The 20,376-nt window shown below is 47.4% G+C and overlaps 1 protein-coding gene across 6 annotated transcripts in view; it reads left to right on the forward strand.

Moving 5' to 3' along the window:
• FAM219A (family with sequence similarity 219 member A) overlaps positions 1-20,376 on the forward strand; it is a 53,196-nt gene that overhangs the window by 27,707 nt on the left and 5,113 nt on the right. For 3 of the 6 annotated variants that reach the window (XM_081238300.1, XM_081238301.1, XM_081238302.1), the window contains exon 2: positions 19,976-20,075. In XM_081238300.1, coding sequence (XP_081094426.1) covers positions 19,976-20,075 — 100 coding nt within the window. The remainder of the gene's footprint in view (positions 1-19,975; positions 20,076-20,376) is intronic. The other 3 variants (XM_081238303.1, XM_081238304.1, XM_081238305.1) reach the window with 1 other exon arrangement.

The following is a 20,376-nucleotide window of genomic DNA, read 5'->3' on the forward strand; positions in this document are numbered from 1 at the left end:
CTGGATCCAGACCATCCCTCTTGGCCCTGAAAATAGTGTATTCCAGCTTCCAGGAGAGGCCCTTACTATGGTATTAAGCGCAAGCTTTTGACACACAAGGAAGCCTGGAGAAGAAATGAGAACAGATGAGGTCTCTGCTAGATCCCAAGAGAGTGGTTTGCGTTGGTTTTTGTTCAAGTAGAACAGGCCTAACCTCAGCCAGAGCTTGCTTTTGGCTGTTCTCTCAAGGTCAAAGGCGCCCCCATGTTTGCCTTCCTTACAGCGGATGCTCTGTAGTCATTGTTTTACTTAGGAGCAGTAATTATGTGACCACAAACCTTACTAAATTGAATACAATCCTGAGCATTTAGAAGAAGAAACAGTTCAGGACTCAGGGGAGGGAGCAGCCGGCTGGAAAGAAGGGCCCATGAATTCTAATCCCAGGGCTGCCATCTGGCATTGACCTGGGACAACTCATTTACTCTCTGGCCTGGAGGCTCTTTCTAGAATCTCAGGGCCCAAATAAAAACAGACCTGGGAGCTCAGAGAGTGAAACGACCTGTCTAGACTCTCAGTGCAATTCACAGGCAAAACTGGAAGCCCCAGGCCCTACTCTTCAGCTAGAGGTTGTGTGTACTGTTTGGGGAGATTTCTTGTGTTTTTTTGTTTCTTTTTGCCATCTCCTTGCCCTTATGTCTGAACTCCCAAGAGCTCCCCTGCCTTGGGTGGTTCACTGCCTGGTAAACATGGCTGCAAGCCCCAGGTTGTCAGAAAGCACTCTGAACAGACAGAGGATCAGAGCAGCCCAACCCCTATCTCCCTCCAAAGGGTTTTCTGATGGTTTGGATTCCAAGCGGGCTGCCCACGCCTGACAATAAGAGTTGGGCCTTACTCATATAGTGATGGGAGTGTTTATCTGCAAGCAAAATCTGAGCCTGACCCTTGAGTCACAAAGAAAGCTGTGTCTGCTCAGCTAGCAGTGATCAGTCCCCATGAGAAGGTGACTTGGAGTTGAAATGTATGAGGGGAAGGACTATGAGAGTATGTTGTAGAGGGACCTAACATAGCCTGGTGTTCGTGGGAAGCTGCTTTTTTTTTTTTTTTTTTTTTTTTGCGGTACACGTGCCTCTCACTGTTTTGGCCTCTCCAGCTGCGGAGCACAGGCTCCAGACACGCAGGCTCAGCGGCCATGGCTCACGGGCCCAGCCGCTCCGCGGCACGTGGGATCTTCCCGGACCGGGGCACGAACCCGTGTCCCCTGCATCGGCAGGCAGACTCTCAACCACTGCGCCACCAGGGAAGCCCGGAAAGCTACTTTTAAGGGGTGATGTGTCAGCTCAGCCATGAAGGACAAGATCTAACCAGAAGAGGAGCAGGAGGTGGAGGAGGATTTTGGTGCTCCATTAGGAGCAAAGAAGACCAGTGAGGCAAAGTATAGTAAGCCAGGGGAAGAGGTGAGGTTGGGGAAACGGAAGGAAAGGCAAGTGACTGCTTCTTTGCCTTCATCCTGGTCTGAGGAACTTCTTTCAAAAAAAAAAAAGGGCTAGTTGAGACCCACTCAAACTCCCATGGCATGCCCCCAGGGGAGGCTGGTGCCTGTTCCATCTCCCTAGCTCAGGGGACTCTCACAGAAATGCTCGGGAGAGGCACTTCTAGCCCCAGCCTGGGGTTCACACAAATGGAGTGGTCCTCACAGCTCAGAGGAAGTAGGAGAGAGGAAGCAAGAAAGACTAGGCACTTAACTTTCCCTACAAAACCTCTCTGTATGTTTCTCCATTGCTTTGAACTATTTATTAATACATGACAGAAGCCATTTCCCTATTTAGATGGTTCTGCTGGGAATTCCACACCATCGCCCCCCTTCCTGAGGTAGATAAAAAAAAAAGTCAGCTTTCAAGATTTTATACTTGGATTTCAGAAACTAAATTACATTACTGTGTCCGGTGAGACGGCGCCATTGCCTGTTCCTATCTGCGTGCTCCAGGCACTGCGAGGCCGATAACATCAGTGTGTCAAAGCGGCTGGATCCAGACAATTTGCAGCTGGCTGGAGCTGGGCCAGAGAGGGGTGGGTGGCAAAATTCTCTCAGAATCCAAAGCAGCCCTGTGTTGACTGTAGACTGGGATCCAGGATTCTCGGGTTCTCTCCATAGACCGTCAGTTCTCCTATCTATAGAGAGAGGACTTGTCTTAGTCCCACCTACATGTAACAGGGAGTTGATAATTACTCTCTTAAACATTGCAGTAGGATAAAATCACCAAGGATCCAATGCTTAGGTTTTCATTGGAGTGAAAGATAGAAGAGAGTAGGGGAAAGAGTAGAAGTTATAATATGAACAAGGCAGATTCCTACTGCCTATGAAATTAGGTGTCCATATAGAAGCCAAAATACTCCTGGAAATGGTTATTCTGCGCTTCTTAGAAGCCCAGATGTGAGGCCTTGTAACTAACTTTCTGACTGCTACAAGGTTGTGGAGTGAAGAAAAAGCATTATTCCCCTGCCAGGGGACATAGGAACTTTTTGGAGTTTCCTTTCTAATTGGAACAAAGATTTAACTCTACAGAACAAGCATCCCTTTCATAGCAAAAAATTTCCAGCTTGTTGGGTTGTTTCAAATGCATCAAATGGCATAAAACATCCATTCAACTCTGGCAGCATTCATAGACGTATTTTTGTAAATAGCCAAACACAATCCATCTTCTTCTTTTTTTAAAAAAAATAAATTTATTTTATTTTTTACTTTTGGCTGCGTTGGGTCTTTGTTGCAGCACGTGGGCTTTCTCTAGTTGCAGTGAGCCAGGGCTACTCTTCTTTGCGGTGCGCGGGCTTCTCATTGCGGTGGCTTCTCTTGTTGCGGAGCATGGGCTCTAGGCGCCCGGGCTTCAGTATTTGTGGCACGCGGGCTCAGTTGTTGCGGCTCGTGGGCTCTAGAGTGCAGGCTCAGTAGTTGTGGCACACAGGCTTAGTTGCTCCGCAGCATGTGGGATCTTCCCAGAGCAGGGCTTGAATCCATGTCCCCTGCGTTGGCAGGTGGATTCTTAGCCACTGCGCCACCAGGGAGGTTCCGAAACCAAGGGTCTTTGCTGCTTTTTTCCATCTTCTGGGAGGGATGACCCAAGGTAGTCAGGACTGTGGTGCAGCCAGAACTTGGGGCAACTGCACACCCCTCTGCTTGCTGTTATTTTGAGGTTGGCCAGACCCTAGTCAGAATCCCTTGCCTTCAGCCCACTCTTGCCCATACTTCCTAAGAAATAGCAGACCTGCCTTGATCTCTGGACCATGGCTGGACTTCTCTATTGAAGGGTTTCTCTCTGTGGGGAGTCTCAAGCCTGCCAAGGATCAAACCCATAATTGTTGAGAACAAAATTGTTTTTGCTGAAATGTCAGCAAACCAGAGAACGAGCAGTATGTCTTGAGTTCTCTTTCTCAATGTCTTTGAACAACTGGCCCCTCTCTGCTGGCTCTTTCCCTCAGCCTCAACCATCCTCCAGTTTCACATTTTCCTTCTCAAAGCCTTGTCCTTCCCTGACGTCCATGACATCAGTTTCTCCTTGGTCCCCTGCCTCTCTGACCGTAGCTGTCAGTCTTCTTCTGCCCCCCACTTCAATTTTGGTGTTGGCCCAATTCTTTTCTCCAACCCTTCATATTTATAGACATGCAGACACACACCCCTGCACAAAACAAAATCATTAAACTTACTCTTATTTCTGCTTCTCTGTCATTTGGTGGCATCACAATTCACCCAGGCACCTGAGTCAGGAAGAAACCTGGGAGTTATCCTTGCCTATGTCTTTCCCTCAAACCCAGATCCAATCAGCCACTGAGCCCTGGCAGTTTGACCTCGACATGTTTTTCTTCTCCATCCCCTTTTCTCCAACCCCACTGACACTGCCTTTTTCCAGCTTTTATCACCTCTTGCAATGCCTCTTATCTAGTGCCCTGCCTCTAGTTTAATCATTACTTCTCATTCTCCCCACACTGCTCCCAGAGTGATCTGTCTCTATAAATCTGACGATGGGCTTAAAATCCTTCCATGCCTCCCCATTATTTCCAGTTAAAGTCCAAAGCCCTGAACATGACTTACAAAGCCTTCCTCCCGTTCTAGTCTCATCACCTGCCACTTCACCCTCTACCGTTTAACATCCCAGCAGAATTGAGCTATTCCTTTTGACATATAGTCATGCGTGTCTTCTTCCCCACTACTTTCTTTTCTTTTTTGTTCTCTATTCCTTTCTTCATCTGGTTCACTTCTACCTCACCCTTCATGCTTTAGCTTTCTTTGAAGAAGTCTTCCCTAATTCCTAAGGGTGGGATAGATGCTTTTATCTTGTGTATCTAAAATACTCAATACAAACCTCTGTTCTAGCCCTTGGTGTATTATTAAAATTATCTGCTTATTCATTTACCTTACTGGCCTATGAGCTCTTCATGGGCAAAGGCCACTTATCTTTGTATCAGCAGCACCCAGCACAGTGCCTAGAATATAATATAATAGAAAATGTGGGACCAGAACTGAATTAGTGGCTGAGACCTTTTTATTTCGTTTTCTTGTACTGCCCTCTGCTTTTCTCTCATGGGCTCAGCATTCACAGTTCCCAGTGCTTTTTCTTGCTTGCTGCTTCCTGCCAGTCTCTCTCTCTCTCCATCTTGAGTTATTGACTGCTTCAGTGGCTCTAATATTTTCTCCCTATGGAGAACTCATTGAGCAGGAGGCTGGTGATGAGAAAGCATGCATGCCATTTTCTAAAGAGGGGCTCCAAGTATCGGCTGAGCACTGGAGACATGATTAGACTAGTATCAGCCTTCAAAGTGCCTGCTTTACAAGACCACATTCCCACGGCTATGGAAGTTCTAGTGTGTTGTTAATCTCATGACTCTATCTGATGTCTCTGAGGAGGGGCTGGGATATTTTTAAATGGGCAAATTAGATTCAAATCCTAGTGCTACCACCTTCAGAGTGTGACTTTGAACGTATTGCTTTATACAACCTGGTTCTTCATTTTTAAAACAGGAATGATATTTACCTTACTTGGTCTTTTAGGAGGATTAAATGAGATAACATACATAAAGCATCTAGCACCATAGCTATACATATAGCAGGTGTCCAAGAGATCTTAAACAATTTGATAAATTCCAGAAGAACCACACCTGGGCTAAGTTGTTCTGAAGAGCTCCCTGCCTGGGCCCAGCCAGAGCTCTTAGCAGAGCTGCCTCCCCAACATGAGCTTTGGGCAGTCTCCCTAATCTCCTCCCCCACCAAGCCATCATGCTGTCTTCACACTAAGAATGTAACCAGATTAAGGCTGGGGCAGAGAGCTCTTTGAGGAGCTGCCTGCGCATGGTGTAGGTGTAGAAGGGCTGGCCTAGAGCCTTGCTATGCAAAGTGTGGTCCCTGTACTAAGAACACTGGTATCACCGGGGAGCTTTTGTGAAAGTGTATACTCAGGCTCCACTCCAGACCTACTGAATCAGAATCTGTATTTAAACAACATCCCCAGGTGACTTGTGTACACATTAATGTTTAAGAAGTACTACCCTAAATTTTATTCCCTGTTATCAGCGTACATAAAATTTTGGAAGCTACTGTCATTAAAGTAATGTGCACTAAAACTGAAAAAAAAAAAAAGTGCTATCCTAGAGGTACACAGATAGGCTCAGCAGGTATGGAAGGATGTAAGCTGTATAGGTGTGTCAGAACTGTCTAGAAGAGATGAAGCCTGCTCGGGTGTCTTCAGAGCAAAAGAGGTGTTCCTCAGAGGTGTGGGCTCAGAGCTACAGGGGGTCTTTGAGTAGGTATTGGTTATTTGTCATTTCAGGGTCCCTTCCTGTGGATGCCTCAGAAATGAGGTTGTACCCTTGAGTTATCCATTCAGTGTCACTGCACCAGCCAGGGAGTGACAGGTGGAAAGGGAAAGACTCTGTCCCACCTTGAGCCTGGGTAGCCCTCCAGCAGGGACCCCAAGACCATCTAACTTTGCAGATGAGTATTGTTTCCCTGGAAAGATGCATAACCAGCAACTGGCTGGCTTCACAGCTGAAAACTTGCCTTGAGCTTGTGCTAGTCTAGAATCTCCCCTTCCCCCTACTCTTCCACCACCAACTGGCCACTCGAAGAACTGACTTCTCTAGGGAAACTCAGATAGGGTTCATGAGCCTTTATGGCTCTTCTTGCCTTCTCTGACCTCCTCCACTTCTGAGCTGAGCCCTGAGCTGCCAGGAGCCCTTAGCATTGACCTCCCTGCTGCACAAAGCAGGCCTGGTGAGAGTGACTGCTTGAGGCAGTGAGGGTTTGTTTCACCAGAGCTACCATATCTTTCTTTTAGGACTCTGAATCCCTGTTTGCCTTCCCAGTAAAAACACTTCCCAGCCACCCACTTAGATCTTCTCGACCCTTCCCTGTGGGAGAGTTGTCTGTGCATCCCAGTGGTAAAGGAAAAGCCCCTGATATACTCAACCCACTACATTTCTGTACTTGACCCACCGAAATGGGGTGGGCTGAGTGCCCTGTGGCAGAGTAGGGATTGTACTAGCAGCAGCATTAAAAAGTAGTAAGGGCCTTCCCTGGTGGCGCAGTGGTTGAGAGTCTGCCTGCCGATGCAGGGGACACGGGTTCGTACCCCGGTCCGGGAAGATCCCACATGCCGTGGAGCAGCTGGGCCCATGAGCCATGGCCGCTGAGCCTGCACGTACTGAGCCTGTGCTCCGCAACGGGAGAGGCCACAACAGTGAGAGGCCCGCATACCGCAAAAAAAAAAAAAAGTAGTAAGAATACAGACTTCCCTGGTGGTGCAGTGGATAAGACTCCACGCTCCCAATGCAGTGGGCCCGGGTTCAATCCCTGGTCAGGGAACTAGATCCTACATGCATGCTGCAACTGAGGGTTCGCATGCCACAACTAAGGAGCCCACGTGCTACAACTAAGGAGCTGGTGAGCCGCAACTAAGGAGCCCACCGGCCACAACTAAGACCTGGTGCAACCAAATAAATAAATAAATATTTTTTAAAAAGAAGATTAAAAAAAAGTAGTAAGAATAGAGTCGTAGTCCCAGGGCTAAGCCTCACCAGTCATTGCTCTAAACCCTCTTGCCAAAGTACCCATTGACCCAATAGCTGAGCCTCTGCTTTGATCAAGCTCCTTCCCAGGCCTGACCCTCTTTGTCAGGGAGGATAAAAAACCTCCACTGCCATCACTCTCTCCTCTGTGCTCCCACCACCCTTCATTTATTCCTACCTCCCATGCTCCTCTCTCTGCATAACATAGGCTAATTTGTGTGTCTGTCAACTCCCCACCTTTCAACTAAAGTCCTCTTGGCAAGAACCAGGTCTTGGTGTTTTTCCCTCCCCAAAATGCATTGTGCCCTGCCTGCCCCTTGTTGGTCTTCAGTGAACATCAAGTTTTTTTTTTTTTTTTTTAACAAATTGCAAGCTCTCCAGTGCTTAATTATTGGGATGACAAAAAGGAAAGAACAGGAGACTTCTCTGGCCAGAGAGCTGAGTTTTAGAACTGCAAATTGTCTGTGTGAGCAGAAAGTGGTGCTTGCCAGGCACAATGGAGGTTAGAGAGTTAGAAGAGGATGAAAAGGAGAGGAAAGGCAGGGGCAGGAAATGCCACAGAGAGCAGCTATTTGATACCAGCCCTCAAGTCCATTGTCCATCGCAGTTGAGTAGCTCTTTACTCTTCCAAGGCCAGAGGAAAGGGATCAGAGATGGCAGCTCTGGGAAGGCATCCCATAGACTTTCAGACTACTACTTTGCTTTCTTGGGAAATCAAGGAGTGCAAAAGTTTCAAGAACCAGTGCCGTCCTGGTTCACTCAGTCTCTTGAGTAATTGAAGCTTATCAAAAATCCTCAAGTGAGATTTGGAGCCAAGATCCAGATGAGATCCACAAGTATTCTGGGCCGAGACCAAATGTCAATGTTTGTTGACATTTCTCTTGCTTCGGCTTCCTACCATGTGCTGACTGGATGAAGGACCAGTCTCAAGAACTCTCCAACCAAATGCCCTCTATCAGTTCCCCGGCAGCATCTCTCCTCAGTGTTCTGTGCCTCCTTCCTTACATTGGGGAACTAGAATCCACATCCTGGAAAGAAACTGAAGGATCCTCTGGACCACATTCCTTAAAGCTTTAGTATCCCTGAACATCTGGTCCCCCTTTTTTCCCCCTCCTTTGTACCCTGCCAGAACCCCAGATTCCCTTGCCTCACCCCACTCACTTGATTTTATTTTTTAATAAATTTATTTATTTATTTATTTATTTGGCTGCCTTGGGTCTTTGTTGCTGCGTGCGGGCTTTCTCTAGTTGCGGCGAGCAGGGGCTACTCTTTGTTGTGGTGTGCAGGTCTCTCATTGCGGTGGCTTCTCTTGTTGCGGAGCACGGGCTCTAGAGCGTAGGCTTCAGTAGTTATGGCTTGCGGGCTCAGTAGTTGTGGCTCATGGGCTTAGTTGCTCCACGGCATGTGGGATCTTCCCGGACCAGGGCTCGAACCCATGTCCCCTGCATTGGCAGGCGGATTCTTAACCACTGCGCCACCAGGGAAGCCCTCCCTTGATTTTAGAATCATTTCTATGAAAGGTCTCGTCTCCAAAGTCTGTGTTGGCCGAAACTGAATTAAAAAAGAGAAGGGACTGCTTCCTCTCCACTGCCCACCCTCATCCCATCTTCTCCTTCTGCCTCAAGCCCTGCCAGTCAATCTTTTTTTTTTTCCATTGTGGTAAAATATACATAACATAAAATTTACCATTTTAGCCATTGTTGATCTACTTTTTAAAGATCTTTACACCTTCCCCCCCTTTCTTCATTAGGTGAGATGGTCTTTCCCTAAAGAGGTTGAAATGGGAGCAGGTGAGGGGGAAGCAGGATCTGGGGCTCAAAAGCCTTTCAGATCACAAGACTGTATAGGCCAAAACCTGTGTCTCTAGCTGCTCCAAGGAAAGACAGGCGCCTCCTCAACATCTGGCTCAGAGGATGAGCTTGAGGATAAGGATGAAGGTCAGAGACTAGGCCAAGTCAAGCCTCCCAGAGGAACCAAGGTTTCTCAATTTCTGGCCCTGGCTCCCATCTCCTGGGTCACGAGGGTTGTCCCCTGGGCCTTTATGCAGAGGCTTCCCCCATGCCATAGCTGCTACAGTGGGTGTCCCTGAGTTGAGGCACTTGTCCTGTCTCCCAAACAAAGGCTTTTTGGTCATAGGGTTTCCAGGTGAGTAGAAATGGGAATGAACAGTAGAACATCAATCTAGGATAAGCAGTCCTAACCATGAAGAAGGCAAAGCAGGATTCTAAATCTTTTTAAAAACTCACTGGTCCCTTGTCTCCCCATTTAAAAAATGAATACAGTTCTTTGCCATCCCGGTACTAGCTTCGTATCTTTCCCCATCCTTTTCTCTCCCTGTTTCTGAGTAGCTATTTTTGAAAACTCAATAAATGGGTAAGAGAGTAGGAACTGCCACTCTCTCTGGAATAACTCCAGAGCCATTTTGGTTAATTGTCTCACCCCAAGTCTGAAAGCAAGGGAGACTTACTCTGTGAGGTTTGCCTCCTGGCTCTGTAATTTCAGTCACAGTTCCTACAGCTGATGTGCTGGCTCAGGCCAGGGACCAGCTGAAGCATGGTGGCCAGCTACTAACTAGGCAGTACTGGTGCTCCACTTAGAGCCTTTCCCAAGCTGCAGTGTAATAGTCTTCTCTCCTTTTGTTAATTGGTGGCCTCAAGTCAGGAGATTTTGTCTGGCAGATGATGCCCAGAGGAAATTCTGTTCTTTGAAAGAAGATTTCCCAGAGGGAACCAGGTAAACCAGGACTGGAGCAGAGCTCTCTTGGAAGATGATAGATAGATGTGATGACCTGAAAGGCCTTGGTACACAGCAAAAAAGAAAATACGAAAAGGCCTGCTATAGCTCTTGGTCATGACTGGAGGCCTTGTAAATTGGAACAATCCTTTGGGAAAGCAGTTTGGCAATATGTATCAAGAATCTTAAAAGCGCTCATGCGGGAGGTCTGTTTCCAGGGGTGTGCTTTTGGGGGCCGGGGTAAGGCTGCGGGGCTCGGTCTTGGGAAAACGGCCAGGGTGTGAAGGATATGTCCGGGGGCACGACTCTCAAGAGGGCTGGAGAGATGGCTGCAAGCTCTGGGGTGGGGCATTGGAATATAGGTGTGTATGGATGGACTCGAGTGAGGCAAACGCAGTCCTGCCTCGCGCGCGCTTGTGGGGAGGGCGAGGGGCGACTGCTCCTGTGGCCCCGGATGGAGAGATTGATGTGGGGCATTGCCAGCGGTAGAGTCCGGGGGCTGCTGTGCTGGGAGTCGGGGTGGGGAAAACCTCGGCGGCCCAGACTGGGCGGGCCGAGGGCGCTGCCCGCGCGGAACCGACCTTGGCTCTCAGGTCCACACCCTCCTGCTCAGGTGCTGCCAGGTCCACAAACGAATTACATCCTGTGCCGGATTTGCCTTCCCTTTGGAATACGGTGCTGGTGATTCGTGGCTAGGGCCGCACTTCTTGGTCAGCAACTTTTCTAGAAATTTCAGGATATATTGACAAGCTCTGAGGTTGCCAGCTAGGGTTTATTTCAGCAGTATTCTTGGAAGGAGAAAGGACAGGAGGGTTTGCTAGTCTTTGCCGGTGTTCCAAGAATACTGGATGAATGGGATCTTTACGTTTAACTTGTTTTTTCTCCAATTCCGTGCTTGGCGTTTTTATGTCATTTTTGACGTTTTGCATCATTGGTATTAATATATAATTTTGCTTGAAGTCTCAGTTCATTGATGAATCCTTGTTACGGTAGTAGGCAAATTCATAATTATCTTTAAACAAATGTTAGTGTCTTGTATGTAAAAAAAAAAAAAAGCGCTCATGCTTTTTTACTTAGTAATTCTACTTTATTTAAGAAATCATCCTAAATGCAAATATATATGGATTTCAGTGTAGCATTATTTATAATAGTGGAAAAGTACAAACCACATGAATGTCCAAAATAAGTGAATGGTTAAAAAGCTATTGTACAAGGCTTCCCTGGTGGCGCAGTGGTTGAGAGTCCGCCTGCCGATGTAGGGGACGCGGGTTCGTGCCCCGGTCTGAGAAAATCCCACATGCCGCGGAGCGGCTGGGCCCGTGAGCCATGGCCGCTGAGCCTGCACGTCCGGAGCCTGTGCTCCGCAACGGGAGAGGCCACAACAGTGAGAGGCCTGCGTACCGCAAAAAAAAAAAAAAAGTTATTGTACATCCCCTCTATGGATATTATGCAGTCATTAAGCTGATGGTTAAGAAAGCTATGTAAAACTATGGAGAGTTGATTATGTCCTAATACTAGTTTTTTTAAAATACAGAATATAAGATACAGTGTGTTTTTCTTTAAATGTTGTTCTATGCCTGTTTATTAGTTGGTACTAACTGGTTATAGTAACAAAATCCAACTCAAGCTAGTATAAGCTAAAAAGGCAACTAGACAGTAAGGACACTAGATTTTCTCATAGTATCTAAGGACAGGCATGAGGTCAAACCTTAGAAGGGTAGGGTAAGTTCAAGAATCAGAACCTGAAACCTAGGGAAGACTTTCTCTGTCTCTTGTGTTTGCTTCTTTCTGAACATCAGCTTTATTCTTGTCTCCCCGCCCAATGGCCTTCTCTCCTACCTAATCTACAGTCTTGAGCTTTACATCTCCTCATCGTCCCACTTCCCAATTCTGGGGGAGACTCTGATTGGCTCCGCCTGGTCTAAGCAAGGGCAAGACCGCATAGAACCAACATGGTACCTAGAAGCCCACCCCTGTGACCATGAGGACAATACAAACACCAGCTCCCAGAGAGGGAAACCCCCTAGTGTTGCTACTGTAGTATACACAAAAGACTCAAATACACTAGAACATTAACGAAGATTACCTCAAAGTGGTAAAGCTCAAGGTGATTTTTTTTTTAATTTTGGCATGTATTACTTTATAATAGAAAAATCTATTAAACTCACCATGGCTAAAGCTGTTACTAGCCATGGGGTTCTGCATTTTGGTTCTCCCAATGACAGCCACCACAAAGATACTAAAGCTTGGTGGTGCTTGTTTTTGGTAATGAATTCCATCCTAGGAGCTGTTTAAGGAAACAGAAAATCTTCAGTTACACACAGGACTCACTTGAGTTCTTGAACTCTAACCCAGCCATAAGAATCCTTTCCACTTCTTTCTGCGGAACTTTGCTTTATCCCATAGTGCTGTGCAGAAGTGTGGTGTGTGTGGAGAAAGGGTGCTTTCCTTCTCTACTACCAGCACCAAGTCCAGAGCTGAAAAGGAATGGACACTCAGTGTGTTGACCTTGTTTGAATTGAGTCTTCTTTTAGAGAAAAGCCTTGAAGATTGAGGGGATTTAGACTCTGGTAAGAGAGGCCTCCCTGAGCTTGACAGGATCCTCTGCCCCCTCTCCCAGATTCAGGCTTCACAGACTTCCCCAGCTCTTCTGTTCGTCTTCCCCTCTTTGCAAGAGCTACGAACAGTATTTGGAAAGACTCTCTCCCTTATGTTTCCCTGATTCTCCTTCAGATATCCCCCAAAAGACCTTATGCCTGAGAGAGGTCTTTGTCCTTCCCTATAAGTGGGGCCCCTAAGGGCCCACTTATGTGTCCTAAAAGGACTGAAGCCCTGGCCAATTGCCTGGCCATTCAGGCAGCTCCTGGAGAAATCCTGGTGAAGGGGGAGATAGGGAATAAAAGTGGGAGCTGCCCAACAACTGGCCTCAGGAAATGGGACTCAGGACTTCAGATCGTACCACAGAGCAGGAACTGTCATTGGGCAAATAATTCTCTTTGGTTTTTTTTCCACATCTTTATTGGAGTATAAATGCTTTACAATGTTGTGTTAGTTTCTGCTGTACAACACAGTGAATCAGCTATACGTATACATATGTCCCCATATGCCCTCCCTCTTGAGCCTCCCTCCCACCCTCCATATCCCACCCCTCTAGGTCGTCACAAAGCACTGAGCTGATCTCCCTGTGCTATGCGGCTGCTTCCCACTAGCTATCTATTTTACATTTGTTAGTGTATATATGTCAGTGTTACTCTCTCACTTCATCCCAGCTTCCCCTTCCCCCCACCCCATGTCCCCAAGTCCATTCTCTACGTCTGTGTCTTTATTCCTGCCCTTCCACTAGGTTCATCAGTACCACTTTTTAAAATTCCATATATATGCGTTAGCATACGGTATTTGTTTTTCTCTTTCTGACTTACTTTACTCTGTATGACAGATTCTAGGTCCATCCACCTCACTACAAATAACTCAATTTCGTTCCATTTTATGGCTGAGTAATATTCCATTGTATATATGTGCCACATCTTCTTTATCCATTCATCTGTTGATGGACATTTAGGTTGCTTCCATGTCCTGGCAATTGTAAATAGTGCTGCAATGAACATTGTGGTACATGTATCTTTTTGAATTATGGTTTTCTCGGGGTATATGATGTGCCCAGTAGTGGGATTTCTGGGTCATATGGTAGTTCTATTTTTAGTTTTTTAAGGAACCTCCATACTGTTCTCCATAGTGGCTATATCAATTTACATTCCCACCAACAGTGCAGGAGAGTTCCCTTTTTTCCACACCCTCTCCAGTATTTATTGCTTGTAGATTTTTTGATGATGGCCATTCTGACCAGTGTGAGGTTGGCCAATTAATTCTCATGTTGAGATGTGGAGTCAGAGAGAGATGAATGCATTAGAGGCTGAATGAACAGCCATCTGCAGGGAAGTAGAGAGGTCTAACCGATGCCTAGACTGCTACTGAATATTCTTGGACTGGAGGTTAGCTTTCTGCCAAGCCATGGACATTGGATACAAAGGCATAGTGTTGCCTTTTTGGGATCTCCCTCTAAAATACTGATGTCTAAACATGCTTATTACCACCCATTGCCAAGAGATGTTTTTGGGAAGTGGCATAACCCTGCAGGGGACCACAGCCCCAGGTAGCTTCTGAGCTGAACAAATTGTGACAGAAACAGAGTTGGTCTTTGATACCCTATCTTACATCATCTACCGGTCAGAGAGTGGCCTGATCTCCAGATCTTTCCCTGTTTTCCCATTTCCTTGTCAGCACTACCTTTCTTCCTGGCTCTGTTCCTGCTCTAATTCTGTCCTGCTTCCTGCTTTCGCCCAGGGGAAATGAACAAGGTACAGACATGACTCTATTCCAGAGGTAGCCTTTCAGTATTTCATAACTCAGAACTGCCTCCACCAACTCCCTTCTAAACCTAGAGGAAAATTCATGTGTGTTAGGGGAAGAAAGGTTAGGTAATGTTGGTGCAAGCACTTTCCCTCTTCATACCTCATTCTAAATCCATTTCAATTTCCATCTTCCGGAAAATTTGTGCTTGAAGGTGAGGACAGAGGTTACCTTTCCTGTGGGAAAGTGAAAATTGAATCATGTCGTTGGAATCACCTGTGCTCAGTCCACAAGACAAAGGCAGAATTGTTCAGCACCACGGAGAGTGCCTTTCATCCTGAAGATGAGATCAAGGGTGGGTGAAAGATGAGGATTGTGTAGCTGGGACCCCCACCAGTCTGATCTCCTTCCACTCCTGGCTAGCCACCAAGTGTCCCTCTTTTCCTCAGTCCCTTAGCATTCACCCCCTTCTTTACTTAGCTAGGCTTTTAGGAATGAACTCCCTTAACTTTCCACCCACCTTTCTGCCTCCATGTTATCTGCATCCCCCACCCATCTTCACCTCCCTTCCATTTCAGCAAGGAGCCTTCCTCCTCTGGTCTGATTCTGGTTCCATCTTCTCTTGACTCCTCAAAGACCATGCTCCATCAAACATCTCCTTGTTGACCCACCTTCCTTCCCTTCAGTCTAGGACAGTGGTCAGGTGTTCCCTAGCTCCAAAGAATCCTTCAACTCCAAAGCTCTCTCTGACAGTCGTTCACTCTCATTCCTTCTCTTCTCAGTTTAGCTCCTTGAAAAAGTAGCCTGTGTTCACTGTCTCTACTTCCTCATCTCCTATTCCCTCCTAAATCCCCTGTAATCTGGGCTCTGTTCTTACCATTCAACCAAAACTCTGTTTGCTGAGGCCACCTGTGACTTCCTTATTTCTAACTATTGTCTTTATCTTATGGACTCATGTGTTTATTTGACCCTGTTGATTTCTTCCACCTTGAAACCACTTGAAGGTCTCCCTAGATCTTTTACTACATCTCGTGTTTCTGCTCCTACTCAGTCTTCTTCTTCCACCCATTCCCTAAGACTGGATGCTCCTCAGGACTCCATTCTTGGCTCCTGTCTCTTTTCACTGTGCTCGTTGTCTCTGAGAAGGCTTATTCTCCTCTGTGGGCTTCCATCACCACCAGTCCACATCTCTTTCCTGAGATCCCAAACCTCAGTTCCTACTGACTAATGATGCCATCTAAGTGTCCAAAAGACACTTCAAGGCTCAACATGTCCCATACTGAGCTCATCTGATTTTCCCTGAGTGTAGTTCTGCCTTCTCCTGCATCGTCTGTTTTAGTAATTAGCGCCCCTTTCCCAATTACTCCAGACAGAAAACTAGGAATGTCTGGACTCCTTCTTCTACATCTTATCTCTAAAGTCTGCCACTCTACCCTCTTTAACATCCTCCTTTCTGGCCTTTTATCTTCTGCTTCTGCTTAGTTCAGGTCCCTGTCATCTCCTGCTGGCACTGTTGCAGTAGTTTTCTGACCTTCAGTCTCATTCCCTTCCCCTCCATCTTCTATATGGCTATGAGAGGGTCCTTCTCCACCTCAAATCTGATCATGTTACTCCCCCACTCAAGGCTTCACTGGCTTCCCCATCATATTCTGAGTAAAGAACAAAATCAAGACCCATCCTCTCCTGCAGTCTGAGCCCTCCTGGCCCCACAACTTTATTTCCTGCCACTTTTCATCATGCCTTCTAGATTTCAACCATAGCAAAATACTGTTCCTTGAATATGCAATGCTAGTTTCAGGCTTCTGAGCCTTTGCAGATGTTCCCTGAACATCCTTCCTCCTTCCTCTTAAGCTAACTGGTGAACTGCTGTTTTGAGATCTTTTCAAGTGTCTTCCTCTGTGAAGTTTTCTCTGACTACTTTGTTCCTTTCCCTCTACTTTTATAGCCCTTGTTACATTTACTGATAATTACTGGGAGTTCCTCAAGGATGGGCCTATTTCTGTTTATCTTTATGAGCCCCAGGCCTACCACTGTTAAATAAGTGAGAGAAATGCAGCATAATGAAGTGAGGCAAGAGAGGAGACAGAATGCCCCCTGATCAGGCCCCTCCTCACCCTGTGGAGGGAGCATCTATTCCACAGACACCTTCGCACATAAGCCAGGCCCCAACACATGTGGTGCCAGGGGTGCTGCTGTGGATCAGTCACTGCCAGGGCATATTGTTCATGATTGTGTGGGTCCCATGGAGCCTGTACTAATAAAAACTTTATAGCTAGCACAAATGTAGTGCTCAGTATGTAGTATACTAACTACTATTCTAAATGCTTACATATTAAGCACTAGATTACATAGTATCAATTTATCCTCACAGAAACTTTTGACATAGGTATGAGTATTAGTCCCACTCTACAGATGAGGAAACTAAATCCCAGATCACACAGCTAGTAAACGGAGGAGCCAGGATTTTCTTTTTTAAAGAGGGATTTTTTTTTTAATTTTAGAGGATTTTTAAGTTTTTAAAAACATTTATCTAGGCTGCGCTGAGTCTTAGTTGTGGCATGCGGGATCTTTGTTGCGGCATGAGAGATCTTTAGTTGCAGCATGCGGACTTCTTAGTTGCAGCATGTGGAATCTTAGTTGCAGCATGCGGACTCTTAGTTGCAGCATGCGGACTCTTAGTTGCAGCATGCATTGCAGGATCTAGTTCCCTGACCAGGGATCGAACCCGGGCCCCCTGCATTGGGAGCGCAGAGTCTTATCCACTGGACCACCAGGGAAGTCCCCAGGATTTTTTAAAAGAATAGTCTAAATTGGTCTCCCTGTATTGTTTCCTCTGTTTTTATGTAAATTTAATAAGTTCTATAGTAAAGCATTTTTAAAAGATTTGACTAAATCAATGTGTTTTAAACCCCTCTCCCACCCTTTTTTAAAAAGCAATAAAACCCTTTCTTCAACCAAAATCTTGCAGAAAGGCTGATATGTAAATGAAATCAAAACGGATCTATTCTGGTTGAAGGCAAGCCAGATCCCCTCCTATTACTTTCCTCTCTCACTCAGCCCTGCCCAAGACACAGGGTTCAGGAAAGACAGCTGAATGAAAAGCACTGGACCAGACTAACTCTTAAAGATTCTTCTGGCACCTTTTCCTTCCTCTAGTTATACTGGCTTTGCATTGGCCATTAGCCTATATATTCTGTCCCAGAAACAGTGAGATTGAGCTATTAATCATCTCTGTAGTCTTTGGAGAATTTGTATGCAGGGTTGTAGAAACAGGTTGCTGTTAGAGATGCATTTCAATGTCTGTCTCTGCTGAGTGTTTATTAATAATCTTGCTAATCGCCACTCTAGTTCCTGGATCTAGCTAACTCCTGTCAGGTGTCCTTGGGGGGCATTTTAAATTCTCCCTGATTTCTTGGAGCCAGATGCTTCCTTCTGCCTGGATTTCTCTCTGATACTTATACTCATGAATATTTCACATTTAATCTCCCTGGTTACATTTCCATGTGATGGTCATGGTGCATTGGCTGCATGTCTCAGGAAAGACATCCAGGAAGCCCATAGTAAAGGCTTGAGTTTGCAGGCACAGTGCCAGAGATCTTTGTTCCTGCCACTCAGATGGCCTTCTATCATGGACAATGACGGGGAGATGCTGAATGGTGAGTTTGCATGGGACCCTCTCAGCCTAGGGCATTGCACCCTGGCTCTTGACCCAAAGGGACTGGCAGTTTCACTCAAGGATCAAATGCCACTAGGACCTGCCCAGTGGCCGCAGGGACCACACATGGGTCCCTGTGACCAGAGTTGCTCAACAGCTTCCCAGCCCCCCATCCTTCCTGCACCACCGCCCTCCGGTGTTGCCACCTAGTACCTCCAGCCTGAGAGAGGAAACTCTGATGAATTCATCTTCACTGAGGAGGGAAAGTTAGCCCCAAATGCCTGAGAGCCTGGGTTCTTAAAGTTAGCTGTTGGAGGAGGCAGGGATGATGGTCAAAGAGACAAGATGAGCCAAGGGGCATAGTGTCCTGGAAGCCAGGGGAGGAAACCATTTCCAAATGGATGTGGTATGTGTGACATGTGACAAATGCTACAGAAAAAGTAGAGGACATTGGAAATCTACCACTGCTTCCCTGGTAGGGCTCCACAGGCACGTTTATGGGTTTTACCCTTTGAGAAGCCGGCCCTCGGACTGCTTTGGGAGTGAGCCTTCCCTGCAGCCTAGAGCTCAGCCGTCAGGTCTCCACGTTCCCTACAGGCAGCACTTGCGAGGCTGTTTTGGCCACAGAGAGGCATGTAAGGGCCACTGGAGGCCTCCTGCTCCAGGGCTGCAGGGGACAGATGCTGCCAGTAATCAGTCTCCCAAGAAGGAGCTGAGCCAGGGAGGCAGAGGATGAGGGACTTGGAAAGACTGTGGCATGGGAAGTTGCCTGGGATGCAGGCTCTGCAGCTCCTCGCCCCACCTCACACCTGTTCTACCTTCCTGTCCCATCCCCCTCAAGGACAGCTAAGGATGGAAATCGAAGCAGAGGACACAGGCCCAGGTTCTGCCCTCGGGAACTCACAAACCACTATGGCAACACAGCCCACCCTGGGCCTTGCACTCTGGATGGCCTAAGGAAACATAGACAAGGCCAGGATTTCCCTGCCAAACATTCTAGACTTTTCCCTTTTCCCTTAGTGACAAGCGTGTTTTCATCCCCACTGCTTCATTCTAAAGGGAACAGAAATCACCCTAATGGCTATATACCCTTCCCTTGATGGGTCACCAGAAGCCACTCAGATCCCCTGGGCCTGGAGCATTCTGCCTGCCTATCTGTCTGCGCTCCCTGTCCCCAGAGGCAGAGCAGGCACAGCCCTGGATCCTCTCTGCAATCCTTAGACCTTAGGCATACCACTCTGTGACCCTAGGCAGATGGTTAGGGTGGCAGCACCTGTATCAATGGTTGGTCATCAGTTTCTCAGGGAGAATGTGAATGGCTCCAGCCCCTTCCAACTGACTGAGGCAGGGTGGACCAAGGCCCTGGATCTTGTAGCAGAGATTTGGGGTGTTTGGGAGGGAATAGTGAGTCTAGAGAAGGACTCTGGGCAGCACGGCGCCCATCGCAATGGGAAGAAGTCAGTAAGGAGGGCAGTGAGGGAGATCGAAACAGTTGCAGACCCTGGACGATGCACAGGATGCATGCTCTCCTACCTTCCTTGTCATCTGTAGCGTCAAGCCCTGTGTGGGCAACACAGGACTAACTGGCCACCGGCTGATTTGTCATTATTTGTCTTCTCACCTACCATTCCCAGCCAACCATGTAGGTTCTCGCAGGAGACACTCTTCAGGACTCATCTGTGAAATGGAGAAGTCCTCATTAGAACTGCTGTGGCTGCAGCCTTGAAGTCTAGCCTGGCTTGGACAGTCAGTTCTCTGGATCCTGTGAAGGGATCATCCAGTGCTAGGGGAAACAGAGGGAGAAGGCCTGTCTCAGGGAGCACCTACCCTGACCTAATGCAGACTTAAACTCACAGGAATCTAGAAAGACCTTTCCAAACAAGTACATAGGAAGGGCCCTGAGGAGCAGGGCCACGAGCATGGGAGGTTGGAGAAGGTGGTCCTTTGGGTTGAAGGAACTGAGGTAGGCTTCCTGGGGGAGGTGGATCACACAGGACTTAAAAGATAGACACTCAGGTGGGTGTAAGCAGAGCTGAGATCCTTGGCTCTTCCACCCAGCTCAGTGTCTTCCTCCCATGGTAGATGGGTCTGTCCCTCCCTCCCTGAATACCCTGCCTGCTGGCAGGGAAAAATACCTCCAGAGGACAGGTGACAGCAGCCCCCTGTGTTCACTTCCTAACAGCTCCCCATCTCTGCTTTCTCCCCCAGGACCCAGCCGCCGCCTCCATCTCAGACGGAGACTGTGACGCCCGGGAGGGTGAGTCAGTAGCCATGAATTACAAACCATCCCCGCTCCAAGTGAAGCTGGGTGAGTGTGTCTGGGGGGTGAGGGAAATGTGGGGAGTGGACAGACAAGGTGCTCTGGGCTGGGTCTACAATGAGGTACCACAAATAAACCAACTCAGGCTAGCTGATTCCAAGACTCCAGCCACCAAGTCATTGGCACTGCCAGGCACCTTATCTCCTGCAAGGCCAAGAGGGAAATTACAGTTCTCTACAGGAGCCCAGAGCTCTAGAGGCATCTCTGAGGCCAAGAGGGCTCCAGGTATTCCAGGGGATAGCTGCAGGGGTAAAAGCATGGAACCGCAGAGAGTGGGTTGGAAGTCCCA

Source organism: Mesoplodon bidens (assembly GCF_964165515.1).
Source record: "Mesoplodon bidens genome assembly, chromosome: 6".
Taxonomy (NCBI): domain Eukaryota; kingdom Metazoa; phylum Chordata; class Mammalia; order Artiodactyla; family Ziphiidae; genus Mesoplodon; species Mesoplodon bidens.